This window comes from Hesperophylax consimilis, chromosome 12, assembly GCF_061612785.1.
Source record: "Hesperophylax consimilis isolate HC1 chromosome 12, BYU_Hcon_1.0, whole genome shotgun sequence".
In the NCBI taxonomy this organism is placed as follows: Eukaryota; Metazoa; Arthropoda; class Insecta; order Trichoptera; family Limnephilidae; genus Hesperophylax; species Hesperophylax consimilis.
The window spans coordinates 11,404,255-11,423,997 of NC_142847.1; the positions used below are offsets into that span (position 1 = coordinate 11,404,255).

Sequence of the window (19,743 nt, forward strand, 5' to 3'; positions counted from 1 at the left end):
AATTTAAAAATGATTGGTGTCACTGATAGATATGGAATAATGTAGAAGATAAAATCATTACTGATTCGAAATTGACGAAAACATGACCAGACAGGCCAATGAAATTGATTATCTGTTCAAGATAGATTTTCGATGTACAAATTCATCAGAAGTAATGAATAATTCATTTTAATTCTGTAACACGGATACGACCACAATTCACTTCTACCGGTGTATTTCTTCAGTGGTTGATGCAGTATTTTCAAGAAGAGACAAGACGAGGGATGAAGGGGCAAGATGATGCAAAAATATATCTAGGCGAGTTAAGAAGAGGTAAAAGGAGGCAAGAGAAACTAGAAGAAACAAGAAGAGACAAGATGAATCAGGAAGAGCCAAAAAGAGGCAAGGAAAAGTGAGAAGAGGTCTTAAAAAAGAAACAACAACGCTCAATCAATTCCTTTATTCCTGCCCATCCTAAATTATATTATTGGCTCATTTTGTAGGTTGTTCCGAGCACGTATTCCAAGTCCTAACAAAAGAGTGCCCCCTGGTGTACCGGTCTCATAGAGACAGGAGTGCTCCTGGCTGGGGTGGTACAATAGTTTTGCATCAGTGGAAGTTGCAGTCTGCAGATGAATTGCAGAATTTACGAGTGAAGGATTTATCGACTGAGGTTGATTATGAAATATCATAGTTTAAATAATTAGACAAGATTAATTAAAATTCTCTCTTCATGTAAGAAGGGGGTACGTTTACATATTATGTTACATATAATGCTGCGTATGTAACATAATATGATCACGAATTATGGGATAGGAACGAAGCAATCGAAATCCTTTCTTATAATTCGTGACTCGTGTCTTGTTTTTTTTTTCGTACGTGTGTACGCAACTTTACAGATGTCATGATTGTGTATTGTGGCAATAAGATTAACGCACGTAATCTAAGTAAATGAAAATGGAATGACAACATATTTCATAGAATTTCTTTGCCAAGGTAAATAACATTTAATTCTATGATCTGAGATGCCAACGATAACACTATTTACTGTATGAACGGCGGCGTAAATTTGAATTTTAGAATATTACGTCGGTACAACAATTGAATAGAGAATAACGGTAATTTATTGTCATTGGGTAAATCACATCTGAAATTATTATGACTTTCAATTCCAATAATTACTTTCTCAACTGGACAGAAATGCATTAGTCGTAACTACCTACTTAAATGGATAATAATTATGAAATTTATTTTTGTTAATCTAATCGTGGGTATTGATAGCTTATCAATGGATTACTTTCCGTATCTGTATTTAGGTAGATAATGTTTACATATTCTACTACTCATATATTCGCTACGATGTTTTTCGTAAATAACACACTTTGCGGGAAACGAGAAAACTCGTCATACGCCTTTTTACAGTAAGACGCGAGAGACGAGTTTACTCGTTTTGTTGCGCAAAGCTGTAAGGAGCGGGAAACTTGTAAACAAGGAGTTCTAAATGGGTGCGGGGTCATGTGTTTTCTATTGTCGGCGGTACCCGATCTATCTACCTGTCAATACAAAGAGTTTGAAACACAACAAAAAAATAAAAATAATAAAATCGCTGTCGCGTATGTTCCGCTCACAAACTACGCAGTGAAACGCGGTACATGTGCAAGTTTGCAATGTGCCCCTGCATAAAGGAAAGTGTTTCGAACGCTATCACACATTTAAGCACTATTAGGTTATAGATTTTTTTTTATATGTATTGAAAATTTCTAAATAATCTTGTAATTTTGTATGAATAAATTTCGATTGTGAAATACTGTTTTTTCTATGATTCCCAAGAAAGTAGAAAGTTTTTGTTCATAAAAAAGAAATTCCACATACATTGCTAAGTGAATAAATAGAGACATCTTTTTAAAGTAAAACACTGAAAGTTTAATCGAAAAATATCAAATAGATCATAAGATATGAATATTTTGCGGAAAGTCTAATTTTGGCGCTAAAATTTCAAAAAACACCCGCGCTTCGCCCCCAGTTTGGCGGTAAAATGCCCGACCATATAATATAGTGTTAAAAACACCAATATTTTCTATTCACAGTAGTTGTTATTATTTGATATCACATAACAAAAAACCCTTTCACAGAAAATCCGGATACAGAAATGAACTAACAACTATTGAATACTAGCGCAAAACCGTGAAAAATCACGGGATGTTACGTGAGTAAATCTATAATACGTTAGCAAACTAGATGGCGTGTACAAACGTGTAAATGATATTGAAAACCCTAGCGAAATTCTTATAGTGATAGTGACTTTATTTTAGTACTAGCTGTATCCCGACACGCGTTGCTGGGGTTCAGTCTGTCTGTGCAGATAGAAAACCAATAGCGCATGTTTCTTTTACGTCCAACAGATGGCGCTGTTTTTTGTTTATGTTTTTTTAAAGCATGTTTGTCCAATAGAATACGCTGTTTCAAAAAATATGTTTTTATCCGTCACATGTGACATCTATACAATATAGGCATTTAAAAATACACGCGCATTTTAATGCGACTTTGTGTTCAAATTTAAAAGCAATCGATGAAGAGAACTTTCGGAGATTTAAAATTTTGAACAAACGAACATTTTCATTTTTATTTATATAGAAGAAGAAGATATTAGAGAAAACGCTTTCTTGAAAACGGAAACGTGAAGACTCTTGAAAATTCACGAAATCTGACTTTACCTGTCAAGATTAACCTTGAAAAATTTAATCAAAAGAAAATTTCAAATATAGAATCAAAATAATTTTTTGTAATAATTTTCATCGGTTCCAATTTTGAAAATGACGCTATTCAAAACTTATGCGAGTTTATTGAACCGGAGTTGTAATCACTTACAGACAGACCGACAACCGAAATAGGAACCACTAGAAAAATTGATAACTAACTGCTTAATGATTTCCATTTTAAATCACAATTTTTGAGCAAAACTTTTTCCTTACAATATCTTATCTCCACTGAACATATAATCGCTAGAGGAGATATCAACGTAGATAAATATTAGTAATGTTATTGTCATTTCAAATGCTTAATAAATGTTGTTTCATGGAATTATTTAAAAAAATTATTGAGTGTTTACTTTCTAACACTGTTTAAATCACATTTTCACCGTAATACAAAATGAGATAGCATAACTTTTATGAGACCGTATCAGGCTGGGATAATCTACGGTTGATCATTGTTTATGAAGAATGTGTCCCAACAATGCCCAATGGGTTAAAGACTCAGATAAACAGGTAAACACACTTCGTCGTTTCGTAGTTCTGTTGTTTCAACACGAGTTGTTCAGTTGCCCACCGCGCGACGCACTCAATTAGACTGAGTTGTTAGCAAGTTGTCAAGAAAGTAGTTGCTATCAGCTGATTGTGTTTAGTTGTAATGTCATAGTTACTAGTTACCTAGCCATTGTTTGATGCATTCCGCTGGTTCTCAAACATTCCTCGCCCATTATTAATCAAGTGTGTGTTTAAGGTAAACAACTTCTTGTTTTCATAACATTAATGGGCTCAATGATAAACGAGTTAATTTCAAACCATATTAATTATTTTATTTTATTTTAACGTTATCGTTCATTGTGTTATCATGTTATCACGGTTATAATTGTAAATGATAATGGACGTGTATGTACTTCAACACATCCCAATTGGGAATGTCATAGTCAGGGCCGACCCTAAGCCAAACGGCCGGCGCCTGACGATAGGACTTTTAGGTGCTAGTTATTACTCCAATTACAAGTACTGCTCCATTTGCGCCCGCATAGCCTGGCCCTGGTCATAGTCCCACTTGTTCAGAACAGTTGGGACTCTTGGGCGGTATTCACATAAAAAAAGTTATGTTCTTATTTTCAAAATTTCGGAAGAGTTGGAATTCTAGGCTCTGTAGGCGTTCACAAAGAAGAAAAAGATGCTTTGAAAAGGATATATGTAAATACGAATGTTAAATTAAATTAAAAGAAAATTGTAAAAATATTGAATAAACACCCCTCGTTAAAAATAGAGCATACATCTCTCGACAAATATATGCATTAAAAAATACACTGAATTTTTTCATCCTATCATGCTAAAAAATGACAGAACAAGACGTGTTTTTAATAATTTTCGGAGAATACTTTGCGATTGTTTTATATCGTGGGAATTTCATATAATTACCGTTTCGGCTCTTTAAATGTATAGATATTATCTTATCATAATAACAATTAAACAGCAGAACTTGTTTATTAATAAACTGTTTATTTTTAAAATTTAATAATAATACAGTAAGATAATTTAATAATATTAATATTTTAATAATATTACAGCTAGTAAGCCATAGGATATTTAGGTAAATAAATAAGATTTTAAAAAAATATGTGAGGAACCCAGTAAACAACAATATTCGACATTCATTTGAAAAAAAAATTATAGGTATATTTTTATTTTGACAACGTTGTTCTGGAATATAATATATAATAGATTTGTAATGTTGAAAGGTAGTTTGATTAGAAAATTATTAGTTAACGATAGTTGCTTGGGGGCCGTTCAAGTATTACGTAAGCAGATTTATTACAATTATTTACCCCCTCTTCCCCCTTGTCACCAAAAGTAAGCAAAGCTCTTACCCCCCCCCCCTCCCATGCTTACGTAAAAATTGGTATCTATATGCATTTTTCTGTTAATGTATTCTGTTTTCTAAGCGAGTACCTAAACGTATTAATTATTTGTGGGAATCCCCGAATATGTATTCTGTTTTCAAACATAGACAATGTGTGGGTTGCCAATGTGTAAAAAAAATAACTACTGCTGAGCAGTGCTGACGTAATCACTATCTCCACCCCCCCTACCCCCCATGTCATCAAAAATAAGCAAAGCAAAGACCCCCCTGCCCCCCTATAGTGCTTACATAATACTTGAACGGCCCCTTGGTTACTGGAATGTAGCAGTAACGATACAATCATCTCCAAGTTGTTTTGCAAAATGACAACAATGTCATTTGTTACCAACGTAGATGAACAGGGGATTATTATGTCATCTGTACAGAAGAACATGGATAATCTAAGACCCCAAAAACAAAAGCAGGTATTCATAGACAGCGTATATGAAATGGACGAACGATGTCAATATGTTCATTGTTCGTTCATATTTTTATCTAACTAAATTAGAAACAGATATGTTGTTATACAGGAAAAAAATTACATTTACTTTTCTCACAAAATATCCGATCACCCAAGTAAACGAACAAAGATTAGCAGACCAAAAGCGAGCAATTTTCAAAAAGAAATTAATTCCTGTAGTCACATTAAATCAGATTAAAAAGGAAGTAGCAGATAGATTGCAAATGGGGAATAATTTAATATTTGTTGAAAAGTGTGTGGAAGGGTTTAGTTTTTCCTGTGGGGAAGATTTAACCCGGACATAAAGTCGGAAAATAATGTTTTTAATAATTTTTATTCTAGGATGTGGAGAGGTTAGTGCAATCCTACACGTTAAATGCACAATAGTGATATGATATGATATGTAAATATTAAAGGTTTTTTTTTTGATATACAAGTAAGTCTGAAAATTCATAAAAAATAAATATTAATTATGTGCATTATGTATTTTTAAGACATACAAGATATATAAAAATAAATTAAAAATATACAACAATTACGTGAATACAATGGACTTTACAGGAAAATCCATAAATTTGTAAAAATAAAATAAACAATTAAGGGCAACTATGTATGGCGTGGTCTTGAGTGAGCTTGGACCCAGCGCTCACTCAAGAGTGGCGCTTGGTGCTGGTAGGCTGCGGTCACCAACGTGTTGGCGGAGGCCATTAGCCGCATCCTGGCTCCAGTGACCCGGTGTCTCATCAGGCCGGCAAATTCATTTAGTCTGAGTTTCTGTCAAAGGCTTTACTAGACTAGTCTAGCCTCTCTTTTTAGCTAGTCTAGGAAGCACCCGTAAATGGTAGTTTTTCGTTTGGTATAAAATTCTATTATTTGCTCTGCAGTGTGTTTTGCCATATTAGTGGATAATCTACATTTAAAGCCCATCTGGTTATCTTTAGACATTAATTTACCGTGTATTTCATTAAAAATTACCCTTTCAAATAATCTTGCAGTTAAAAAAAGACAAAAGGAAATTAGCGAAAAACCAAAAATAAAAATTGAGTTCTACCAATTAAACTTGATAATAATAAATAAAGAAAAACCATTTCACATTCGACAGTGTTTTTGTTACACATCGTACAAAAGATTGTACCTACAGTGTTTATCGTGTATGCGCGCCAAGCTCGTCAGTTTCCCCGAGAATGACTGTCGGTTTGTCATGTGAGATTAAAATCATGTTTTTAATAATAATTTATATTCCAATAACGACTTCACTTCAAGTATAATTTAATATATTTACTATTATTTGTGTTATTTTTGTCAGCGTTAATAATGTCGTTGTAATAATATAGTTTCATCTTATCGGAAAAAGCGAGGTTATTTCCAACTTATTATTTTTTTTAATTTTCCGCGTGAATTTAATAAAACTTCCGTGAAAGTGATGTTGTTTAAAAACATAAATGCCTGTACTCGTATGTGTAGGTAAATACAAAGTAAAAAAAACTACTTTTACTGATGACAAAATTAATTCAAAATGTCTGATTTTTTGTTATTCTCTGGGAATTGTTATTATAATATTTTCATTGTTTTCATTGTATGAATGAGATAAAAAGTGAAGTGGCGTGAAGTTATCTTGCAAAATCTTTAAATACAAATAAATTTTTCGAAGTTTTGATTAAAAATTTTTGTGTTAAGTTTTTTTTCGTGTTTGAAAATAAAATATTGCCATTTTTAAACATTAAAGTATATTTCAAACACAAAAATATAAAGGGTAATTTTATCTACTTTCTAAAATAGTATTTGTTTTAAAGTGAAGAAAAATATAGAACATTTAATACACCTTGGAAAAATTCTGAAATTCAATGAGAAATTATAATTATTTGAAGTTAATAATATCAGATAAACAACCCCATTTGACTGGATAAGCTATGTATACATCTTATGTATCTTTACATGAACTATTTTACGTCAGTTTCTATTTTACTTTTCAATTAGTAAGGTATTCACATACAGGGTAATTTTCACTGCGTAAGACCGTGTGTTATCAGAAATATGTTATAAATCGATAGAAATTCGGAATGCGGGGGGTTTAAAAAGTTCGTAAAAGCATTTCAATTGTACATAACAAAAAAATTATCAAAAGCTAAAACGGGCCTAGAATCGGCGTTTAAGAGGAAGCTACAAGTCAAAAATGCGTATATTCTTGGTATACCTTATATTATAGGTAATAGGCATTAAAATCGCTTGACAAACAGAGCCTAGAAACGTTCGATTTCAAGCACAAAACTGGTTTTTATTTATTTTGTAAATAATTTTATAAGAAAGCAAAAAAGTTAATCAAGTGAAACTGTCACAGATAATCTTAACTATAATACTGTATTTTTAAATGTTGTTTCCTTTATGCGTTCATACATTTCTATTGAATATATATATTTTTTACTACTTTACATTTATATTTTTTATTGAGTAATTTGTTTTTTTTTTATTTGTATTTTATTCAAGCGGAACGATAGGAAAACCTTCAAATTATCTAAAGGATATTTTTTGGTATTCATAATATACACCAATTCATAATAAAGATTAATCAAATTGGTGATTTAGCATTAAGCTTCGCCTTAATGTCTACCTGAACCTTTTTAAGTTGAATAAACCAGTGCTCCCGCCACTCGTCATCTAAGAAGTTGTGGTTTTTTGATGTAACACACTTTTTAGACAACTTTGTTTTTGTCGTTTTAAAAAAACGTTAAATGCCTTTTTACCAATTCTTCATCAAAACACCATTATTTATCAAGGATACCTACCCTTTTCAATAGTATCATGTGTGCAGTACGGGCAAGGCTATAATAGTCGTTATTTCGAAAGCAGTTTTTCTTTCGCAAATCGCAGGTGCGCCCCACCGTTGTTGGCAGCCACCCCTGGTCTGGGGCCCTAAACTACTTGAAAAAGCACACTCTTGTCAGAAACGGGTGATTCGTTTGATAGATTCCCTTTCTAAACGGATTTCGGTATTTGCTGCACAGATGTCAACTGTCCTTGTTCTACCAGTATTTCAAGGAACTAGCTTCATTGATCCTTTTCGCCAAAAAATATAGCCGTCACGGGATGCCTGACAAATATGAAACATCGAAATTGATTTTTATTGAAGAAGTAAAAATTAAAGTAAACAATTCTTCATGTTTTTTATAGTAAAATAATTCATTTATTATTTTTAAAATATGCTCAAACAATATATAACAAATTAAAAATTCTTCTCTACCAATTATAGTGAAAATACACCACACAGAATTTTGGCGGCCCGGCGGAAAGAACCGACGAGTTACGAGGCTGGCCGAATGAAGCGTCGTTCCTACAAGAGCGTCATCCCGTCTTGCCAAGCAAGAGTCGGTTTTGCCCCCTTAGGCCTGCCAAAAGATGTTTCACATCAAAAAGTTACGGCGCGGCGCCAGAATCTAAAATTCCGCAATCTACATAGCTTACAAATTACGTAGCTTCCATAATATTATGTAACCAATATACAGGCGCACTCTGGTTGGCTAACTAACTAACCCTCACGCTATTTAACTGGTGGGGTTGCCAGAGAAAGTGAGTCGTCACACAACTGTGTCTTGGCAAACACTCCTTACTTTTCCACTCATTCCAACTGTACTCAATGCGCCCCCAAATACGCGCTTTTTTATTGTTTCTGCACTAAATCTGAAAGAAAGACACTGGAAAAAGACATTAACATTGACACAATTACGAGAAATGATTTGATTCTAGTACATAAACGTATGAACTAGAATCAAATCTAAACTTACGTGCACACAGAGACAGAAGAATAGGTACTACCTATGTATGAAAGTGTGCGTGTGCCAAGATTTTAGTTACTATAAAAAGCCAAGAAGTGCTTGCTAAAATAGATTTGTGTGGTATTCTATGTATATTACGCTGGGGAAGTGATGTGAAGATGGGAAGAGATGTGCTTTGATGTTTTCATTTATGTACTATAAAAAGGAATGTTCACCCAATCAGGCGTAAAAAATGTTTGCTTTGTTACAAACATGCTTTATACTAGTACTAGTGTGAAGTCGTATGGGACATCATCGTTTTAGTATCTTCGGTCTTTTTCGTTTTCATACTTGTCGTGCGAGAAGAAAAAGAACGACCAATGCCGTGCGTACAAGCTCTCTCTGGGACTATTACAACTGTTCATGTTTATTTTTATTACAATACCAAACATTGTGCTGTAACTACTTAAACAGTACATAGTTACTTCTATTGTACTCTTATTATTATATACACTTATTGAACTCCTTTGTACAACTTTCCATAACGTAACTACATGCTTGTGTGTATTGTACCTACTTATATATTTTATACTCTTTCTTATTATGTTGTGTACCTACTACACACCTATTTGTAGAACTAATCTATAATAATATGTATATCTACATGTTAAAGCCTTCAAGGCGTGAATAAATAAATTAATATATATATATATATATATATATATAATGTATTGTAAAAAAAATATTATACAGTGCCAGTGAACATTTTCTCCCCCTTTCTGCGTCAACTGGAGGTAGAGGTGCATCAATGAGGAGATAATCATTTCTACCCAGTGAGCGGGCTGTCTTTTGTTACTGTAGGGCTTTTTTGTACAGATAATATTTTTATAATGTTTATAGCGAAATATACTGCTTTTTCTGCTTATGGCAATCTTTTATATAAAGGAGGGTATAAGATGGAATTTGGGCGGAGATGGGGGGAGTCGGTGTTGGGGTTCCAGTGGCCGAGGTTGGAGATTGAGGGATTCAGGTTTGATTCTACTTTGGCTAATTCTATTATATGTTTTCGAAATGGAGGAATTATTCCTGACGAGCCAGGGACTTTTGGTGAATTGTTGGTGCAATGCATTCTGGAATGATTCTAGCCTTTTTGTGTTTGTTGCAACTCTTATGGGAGATGTGTATGTTAGTTTTGGTTGGATTGTCGATCGATCGAAGAGTCCCAACTGCTCCCAATCGTCTGGACCTAGTGAGACTGTGGCAACCCCAATTGGGGTATGTTGTGAGGCTGAAGTTAGTGGGGTGAAGAAGGATATGGGGAAGAAGTAGGTGGGGGAGTACCTGGCTATTCAGATCTCCAAACGTGGCTAAAGCCATTTCAAGCAACATTTCAACGAGAGTTTCTTCCACTCTGGAACAAGCCGCAAGTATAATATATATTATTTTAAATTAATAAATTGTGAAATAACACAAATTACTCAAATAAAATCTTGTGGACTCCAGGATTTGAGCGACCTTCAGCTTGCTGGTCGAGAGCCTTACCCCTTGACCATGGAGGAGGTTGAGTTCACTATTGTAGCTGATAAGGGGCTACAGTTTGTTTGCTGTCCATCTCACTTTAGCTATTGTTTCATTAATGTGTGTTCCACCATTCTTCTGTCGAGTGTCATTCCAAGGTACTTAGTACTTTTTGCCATGGTATGATTTTGCTGTACATTTTAGGGTGGCCAACCGGGGTGCGGCGAGTCTTTCGTCTTGATAAGAAAACCGTTATGCATTCTTATTGGGTTCACATAAATGCGCCACTTGTCCTACCATTTTTGGAGGAGGGCTACGTTGAAGTCTGAGAGTTACCATTCTCGGTGACCTGTTTTGTACCAAAACGGCTGTGTCGTCGGCGTATAGCGACTTGTGGGATTGATTGTTGTCCGTCAAAGGTATGTCATGTATATGGATGTTGAACAAAGTTGGGGACAGCGGGGAGCCCTGTGGCATACCCGCTGTCATAAATCTAGTGGAGGAAAGTACGCCATTGATCCGAAAAAAAAGGGTATTTTTAATTCACCAAAAATATTATATCCTATATAATAGCCAATGTAATATATATACATATTGGAGTATTATGCCTGTGCTGTTACTTCTTTAGCCAACATTTCTTCATCTACCCTTTCCCATCTGCCCTAATGATGTAATACTGTCCGAAACTTTGGTTAAAGAAAGAGGAAACGTAACACGGCATAATACCCCAAAAATTTGTCAATATTCTTAAGATCTTTCACTCTCAAGACTAATAAGAATGGTGGTCAATGACTCGACAAGTAATACACTTACATTTTTGGGGATAATTTAATTTAATTTTGACTCCTGTGCCAACTTAGAAAGTGATTTTTATTTTTATTAGATTTAGATCATACCTTTACATAATAATATTTCTATTTACAATATTTTTTTTACTATACCTATCCCTAAAAAAGTAAAAAAATATAATTTACAACGTATTTAGAGTTAAACAATTATTCACTTCAGCATTTATCTTTGTGGATATATTCCTTGATCAGGGCTTGCCCGATAACCATCATTTGTATGTCTGTGGCCCCTCCGTATATCTGCGTGACTCTGGCATCCCTGGAAAATACAAATTAATAAACACATAGCTTTTAAACCTGACTCCAATTGTATTTTTTTTTATTATTTTTTTTTTTTTTTTATAGTGAATATACCTCACAAGAGTCCCAACTGCTCCCGTCTGGAGCCAGTGAGACTATGGCATCCCCAATTGGGGGATGTTGTGAGGCTGAAGGTAAGGGGGGAAGGGAAAGAGGAAGGTGGGGAAGTACCTGGCTATTCAGATCTAGTCACTAAACACGGCTAAAGCCATTTGGAGCAACGTTTCAATTCTGAATGGTGGTCTTACACCAGGGCGATACTGGTAGTATCTTCCACTCTGGAACGTGCCGCAAATATACTATATATTATTTTAATTAATTAATTGTGAAATAACACAAATTAATCAAATATTATTTATTTGCGCACGCCGGGTTCGAACCCGCGACCTTCGGAATGGCAGTCCAATGCGTTACCACTGGACTATGCCGGCCGTCGTATGTGAGCCAAGTTGTATTTTTTAATGTGTATACCGCACCAGACCCAACTGTCTGGATCCAGTGGGCCTACGGCATCCCCAATTGGGGTATGTGGTGAGGCTGAAGGAAAGGAGATAGGGAAGAGGAAGGCTGGGAAGTACCTGGCTATTCAGATCTGATAATCAAACATGGCTAAAGTCATTTCAAGCAACGTTTCAAATCTAAATGGCGGTCTTTCACCAGGACCATACTGAGAGTAGCTACCTCCGGAACATGCTGTAAATCAACTCTCCGACATTTGTACATGGTTTTTCACATGGGAATTGATTGCCAATACAACTCGGAGGTTGGCTAAGAAATAATTTGTCAATTTCCATGTTTCCTCTCTCCAACAACATGTTCTGGTTACTGTTGTACCCTTTCCGTTTCTCAAAAAAATCCTCCCCACAGCATTCCCAAAGATGATATATGTAAATTACTTCCCTCAAGGCTTCCTGTGAAATAATACAAATATATTTGCACGAGCCAGGATCAAACCAGCAACCAAAAAAAGAAAGAAGAAGATGTAACAACGAGCGATGTAGTTACCTGAAGAGGCGTTCAGCGGGCAGGCCCCGCACAAGGCCCATGCCCCCCAGCACCTGCACGCAGCTGTGCGTGGCGAGCGCGGCGCACGTGCTTGCCGCCACCTTGGCTGTGCAGCTGTGCCGCGTGAAAGGCTCTCCTGCGTCGCACTCCCACGCCGCTCGCCGTACCAGCAAGCGTGCTCCCTCTAGCCGGACGGATATCTCCGCCAGCCTGTTCTGCAAGCGTTTGTTAACAAATCAGAATTAGTTACTTTGTTTTCAGAAATATCTAGATAAATTACCACGACATTTTTATGTTTTTTTGAAAGAGTTGAGTTTTATAACGACAAAAGTATGTACTCATATTCCATATGTACACCTGAAAATATGTAAAATGTTTTTTTCTAAAATAATGAATAATTTTAAGTACCTCAAGGGGTGGCAAAAGGTAACGGTTTGTAGTAGAAAATAATCTCATGTAAACAGTCACTTGTCTCTTGTTTTGGTCAAGGGTGCAAAATTTCATCAAACTTCCGAGATTTCCGAGCCTGATGTCCGCCACGCTCCGCCGGGACGCCGCTCACACTCTCCTTTCTATGAATAGAAAAAGAAGAGTGTCTGTGGTGCAACGTGGCTTCGTTTTTATGCAAATCTATAGTTTTATTCCGATAAAACTGTACATGTACATAAAAAATCAACATTACCAAATTTCAAAATTACCTTTGGTAATGAATTAATGCAAATTTTGGAAGTGGAAATTAACCCACTTCCCGACATCTGATTGAACTGAAACTCGGCAGAAAAACTTTTTGTTGATGACAATGCATTCTATCAACATTAGATGGCGCTCATGCAAACGCATTATTCTGGAATTACTATTCAATCCTCGGTCAAACCAAAAAAAAAATTTGTGTATTTTTAAAAATGTCTATTGATAGATGTATTGATGAATAGATATGAATAATAGATGTATTATAGTAAAAAACTATTTTATTCCTAGATTGATGAAATTTTGCACGCTAGACCTTCAAAACAAGAGGAAGGTCACTGACTACATGAATTTTGTCTGCGAAAAGCCCGGTAAATGCCGGGACTTCAGTTACTATAATATAATAGATAGATATATATTATATAAGATAAGAAAGGTACTGGCCTAGATGCGAAAAAAAAAATCTGTGTGTGAGTAATTACGCAGCTTGTTGTATACTGACAATGTGGTGCTTATTATGCAACTTAATTTCCTTTGACATCCATCCGTATGTATGTACGAGTGTAAACTTTTCGAAATTGGAAATGTAAGAAGAAAAATAGGCAAACCTGAACAGCTGAGATCTGTGCCAAAGGAGCCCCGAAGGCCTTTCTCTGCAGCGAGTAGTCAATGGCGCAGTCCAACGCTGCCTGGGAGATGCCTGAGGGAATAATCACCAATATTGTCTTCAATAATAAAATATTAAAATTTGAGGTTTTACTCATTAAGTTATTCCAAAAAATAATAGTAAAGTGCCGTTGGGGTGATTTTCCTGCACAAACGGCGCTATAGAAATGAACCATTAATTGTTATTAATATGAAGAGGGAGGGTGGGGGTGTTGAACGCACCGAGAGCCTGCGAAGAAATTCCAATGCGAGCTTGGTCCAGTTGCTCCATGGCTATCTTGAAGCCCTCTCCCACTGCGCCCAGCACTTGCTCTTGGGGAACCCTCACTTCCTCAAGAGTTACGTTGCACGATGAGAGCGCTCTGAAATCAAGTTGTAAAGCAAGCATTTGAAGCCATTTTTCCAAAAATACAGTGATAATTATAGACATATGAATATTAGTAGACCTGCCCTAAGTGATTAAAAGCGTATTATTCCCCACTCCCCATACCGGTTCCATTGGAGCCGGCTGGGCTCGCGTATGGCTTCCCGTGAATCTTGAGAATGTGACGTCATCATTCTTTTTCGAACTAGCGTCGAGCTATGGTCGAGGCATTTTATGAAATAACACGGCAAAATAGTGGCTTGTGATATGAAAACTTGTAAAAATAGATGTGAAAAAGAGAATAAACCCAATTGTCGTATTACATTCCATATGTAAGCATCATTTTAAGCTTATTCACGTCGTATAATATGAATCAGTTGTAGAAATATACATATACTATCACATCGAGCCAACATTGGTCGAATGTAGCGATTCTCAAGTGTGCGCATCGTTGTTACTGGGAAGTAAATTATGAACACTTATAAAAGTGTCTTAACTAAATACGTAAACAAAATATTCGACTCTGAAAATAGAAGAATTTTTTTTTTGCCGAATTTGGACTTCGCAAATTTGTTCATAACGTGGCGAGTAATTTGCGCTCCCATGTAAAAATGTCTATTCATTCAAAAGCAGATTTTACTTTTAAGAACTAAATGGTGATATTATAATGCGAGATGCCTATATACTGTCAGATTGATTTATTGACGAATCACAGTCAGCTTTACCCCCTTCGTTCTTCAACAGTTGATTTTACCCCTCACCTTTAATTTCTAGTCTATACATTCATGTCTGTGGTGATAACACATTATCCGGTAAGACTAATTTATTTACAAAGAATAAATATCTATTAAAATATTTACGAAAATAGAATCAGCAGGCGGGTGGCGTAAATTTTGCATCATCATACCAACTTAAAAATAATTTTGACACTTGAAAATGTTTGACCAATTTCAAGTAAGATAAAATTTACCAACTTTAGGCGCAGAAACATGTCGATAGCACACTTTAATCAGTTTATCACTTAGTGGACTAACCTTATTCCCATGAGATCATCTTTTGGTCCAAGTGAGACCCCTGGAGTGTCCAGGGACAAGATGAAAGCTGCAACAGAAACGAACCATCAGATCAAAATATGTAATAACAGAATATTACATTGAAACACATCGCCTTACTAAAGAAAAACCACTTCACATTCGTTAAACGGTGTTTTTGTTACAAATTTAAAAAGAATCTGAAAGTTAAGATTCGAGTTGCTACCAATAAAAAATATCTGTAACTGCGTTTTTTAAATATGTCAACAATGTTTTTTGCAACTACGCGCACATGCATTACGATATTTTTTAAGCGCGGAAGCCGCGGTTGACAGCTGTTTTTATGTTGTCCCGAAATATCTTCACAAGTCAGGTTTTGTTCATAAAACGGTCAATTTACTATTATATTTATGTAATTAAACATATTGAAAACTTATTTGTTTTATTTTTTTTCAAGTAAGTATATCATAAAAGCATTTGTAAAATATACATTCATGTTAGGTTAAATGGTTATGCAAGTATTCAAATTGAATTTCATGGTCTATATTTTACAAGAAGTGATGTTTTTTAACAGTCAATCAGTGAGAAATAGTTAGGATGCAGGCGAATTCTCAAGTTATTGTTTTACAAAATTATCTTTTAATTACTGTCTGTATCTGTGTTTTCTCCTTAAATAAAAAAAAATAAAAAAAATAAAAAAAAACATAAATGTCTAATGCACGTGTTGGTAACCATGTATCCAAGAAATAAACTTTTTTAAATGTGCATGCAATGCGTTAAACAATTCAGTTTTTTGGTGTTGTTTCCAGGAAATTAAAAGCTAGCTCAAAATTTTTTGTTTATGAACGAGATGAAAAGTAAGATGACAGTTTTCTTGCAAATTCCTAAAATAAAACGACTGTGTTTTTTGAATTATGATTTCTCTGAAATTTTGTGATGTTTTGATCAAAAATGTTTGAGGTAAGCTTTTTTTTAAACTTTTTTTACGTTTGAAATTAAAATATTGCACTTTTTTAATATTTAAGTATACTTCCAATAAAAAAATCCAATAGGTAATTTTACCTAGTTTATAAAATGACATGTTCTATATATTTCTTTAAAATGGAGAAATATATAGAACATTTAAAACAACTTCAGAAATTCAATAAGAAAATATTATTATTTAAAGTTTATACAACAGATAAACAACCCCCTGTAATGTAAGCAATGTATATAACTTACGTATCTTTCCATTAACTATTTTACGTCAGTTTTATTTAGTATGTTTTTCACATAAACGGTTTATCAATTGCATAAAATTTTCACTACATTTTTTAGTAAGACCGCTAGTGTGTTAATAATGCGTACCCGTGATGCCTCGATGCTTCTTGGTCTTGTCCACACTGGCAAACACGATGATGGCCTTGCCCTCCCGGGCTGAGGTCACCCATGACTTGGTCCCGTTCAGGACCCAAGAGTCCCCGTCCTTCCGAGCCGTAGTCTGGATGTTAGCTACGTCACTGCCGGCATCTGGAATTATCACAATAATATTAATAGCAGGCAAGAAGCAAGTATTTATTTATTTATTTATTTATTTATTGGCTCGCCAACAGAATACATCACATAATTTTAACAGTAATTTACATTTATACATGGTTATAATGATGTTTCTAATTATAGGTGAGCACAACATTCAAGTATGTTAAAGAGGAACTATAGAAAACGAATAAAGAATGATAAGGAGCAAGTATGTTCACAACTAGGTTAACAGGAAAAGGGGAACTATAGATGATAATGAATGAAGCATGACAAGAAGCAAGTATGTTACCAACTAGGTTCACTGAGAGCGAAGCAGCCCACGGTTCCCTGCGTGAATGGAAGAAGGAACTCCTCCTTCTGTCTCGGAGTGCCTCGGCGATCCAGCAGGTTGGCATACAGACAGTTGTGGATGGAGAGGATGACCCCGGTGCTGGAGCAGTGCGAGGAGAGCTGCTCCACGGCCACGGAAAGGGTGAGGGTGTCCAGCCCTAGACCGGAGTAGGTCGGAGATACGCACATGCCCATCAGGCCCAGTGCTCCGAGCTGCTTTATCTATGTTAACAGATCAAATTAAAAATTACAAAATGGAAATCGAGGAATTTGCTAATCTGAATGGTTGAGATGAGAGCACAGATAAAGAAGAAAAATACTACTTTTACTCAATTGGGACATTATCTTAACTTATCAATTAATAAAAATCTTATTGAAGATTACATTGAATAATTATTGTATATATAATGACAAAAAAAAAACATCAAAAAGGCCCCAGTTGCTGGCAAAGAAATCAAATTGAAAATAATCATTAATATTATGTAATTATTGGTGGCGCAAATGGTGAATAGAAAAGCTAACACAATATTTATATGACATACTCTAAGGACGGGTTGTTTCAGAGAATTTGAACAATTCTTTGAATTTCAAAGTTAATTTCCAAGTTCTGTGAAAGTTCTCTTATTATTTAAGTTCTGTCAAGTAACTGGCCTATAATGATATAATAACAGTACTTGAATAGGACATTCACAAAACTCGCAAATGAACGTTGATATTTGATGAATTGTTCAAATTCTCCGAAACAACCCGTCCTAAGGCAAAGATAAATAAAACTTTGTGTTAGAGAATCCATAGTTTATTCATTAATTACTTTTCTACTCTGCTAGTTAAGCCCTCCATCGTTGCACAAGTAACCATTTCCGCATACAACAATTAATATCAAACGGAGGAATTTAAAAAAATGTCGATAATTCAGAACCCGGGAATATTGATGGTTCTTTTTAAAAAGAGGTTTACTTGTTTTTCAGGATAGACGGCGTCCCTGTCTAGTTGGGCGGCCACAGGCTGCAGCTCCTTCCGCCCATAGTCCCGGCACGTCTTCTGTATCATAAGCTGTTCGGGGCTCAGCCGGGAGTTGAAGAAGCGCACCGGTACCTGGCGGGGCGCAGCCCTACGGCCCAACGACGCTGCAATAAGCAAATAATAGATTAACAAATAATAATTATAAGTTATTGACTAAGCGTATCCTGTTTTAACTCAACTGCATTCTGTATGTCTGTAAATTTGTTTGTAAATTCTGTTTCAAGATAGTAGCCGTATGGTAGCCATCATAAATGAACTAGATCAATATCTTCGGGTTTTTCGTACTGAGCCCATGGGTCCTAAAGTTTGCCATAGATAAAAGTCTGTAACTGAAAAATATACGTCACTACACGACATACTCACCATCGACTAGGATAGAAACTATAAAAAAGGCGTAACCATAAACAATATAATTCTCATTCGGAGCCAACCCCATTGGCTAGCCTAAAATCGGCCAATGACAGCGGCCTATAAACATGCATGAAGTGCGCACTGGTTTGTGGAAAATATACGTCACAAGTCAGCCATAAGATTATTTTTAGAATGAGAAATCGTTTTGTTTATTTGGAACTCCTTATTCAATTTTTTTCAGTATTATGGTACCTACCTGCCTGAAGAAAGTTTAAAAAAAGAATTGTTATCGAGATATTGACTTTTATTTAGAAAAATTGTATAATTCCTTATTTGAAATAATATAATTTCACACAAAATATAAAACGGGCAGGTAGATATATAAGTACCTACATACAGATCTTATGATTTCAGAGGAAATTTTGGTTTTGATTTTTAAATAAGAGAAAATTAGAACCATGCTTTTTGGATGCTAGGTCGACTGTTTACATAACTACTAGTAATAACTCACCAGGTTTTCCATGTAGCAAAAAAAAACAATATCCAACCAGAATCAGCTGGATATAGGTATTCCCAGTTGGGGTATATTACGAGGTTGTAGAGAGCGGGAGTTTGAGGAGATGGGAAAGAAGAAGGTGGAAAATACCCGGCTATTCACATCTAATCACAAAAAACTGAGTACTACCTCTCTGTTAAATAAATAGAGTCAATCTAATGGGTAAAATATGCCAGTTTTTAATGGTGGTTTCTGCATGGTAACCCATATAATAAAATGTAAACCATCTCTACGCAATATCTGCTCTGATGATCGTCACTGCAAAGCTGTCCGAAATGTTGGCCCAAGAAAGGAGAAGCGTAACCTTGTTATCATACTCCAAAAGTCAAGTTGTATTTGATATCAAAGAAACTTCAAGAAAGAAAATAATATTGTATAATTTTCGAAACTCACCGGTAATGCTCTTCAACATTGTTGCCGAGGTCATCATGCTGCTAACGATACTTGATAAATGTGCAAAAATACAATACACAACTTTAATCTACACAAAAAAAAAACAAATAAATTACGATAAGATAAGACTATGATTCTGTAGGTATGCAAAAGAAACAACAATGGGTAAAGACGTTATTCTTCCAACAGAATGCTACTTGGCCAAATAAAATGAATCTGAGTCTTAACAAACATTAAAAATTATTGGATATTTATAACTGGAATAATTGCTAAATCATCGCGCCTGTTATCGAGTTCATACAGTTC

General features: G+C 35.1%; 1 protein-coding gene across 1 annotated transcript; it reads right to left on the bottom strand.

The window, feature by feature from the left end:
- Window positions 1-10,974: 10,974 nt before the first annotated feature.
- On the bottom strand, window positions 10,975-19,743 carry LOC149419136 (short-chain specific acyl-CoA dehydrogenase, mitochondrial-like). The gene is made up of 10 exons (XM_089637694.1): window positions 19,696-19,743; window positions 19,438-19,525; window positions 18,072-18,241; window positions 17,078-17,336; window positions 16,614-16,775; window positions 15,270-15,336; window positions 14,094-14,233; window positions 13,814-13,905; window positions 12,519-12,733; window positions 10,975-11,472 (listed from the first exon to the last, which is right to left on the bottom strand). The coding sequence occupies exons 2-10, from the start codon at window positions 19,472-19,474 to the stop codon at window positions 11,370-11,372; spliced, it is 1,245 nt and encodes a 414-aa protein (XP_089493820.1). The 5' UTR covers window positions 19,475-19,525; window positions 19,696-19,743; the 3' UTR covers window positions 10,975-11,369.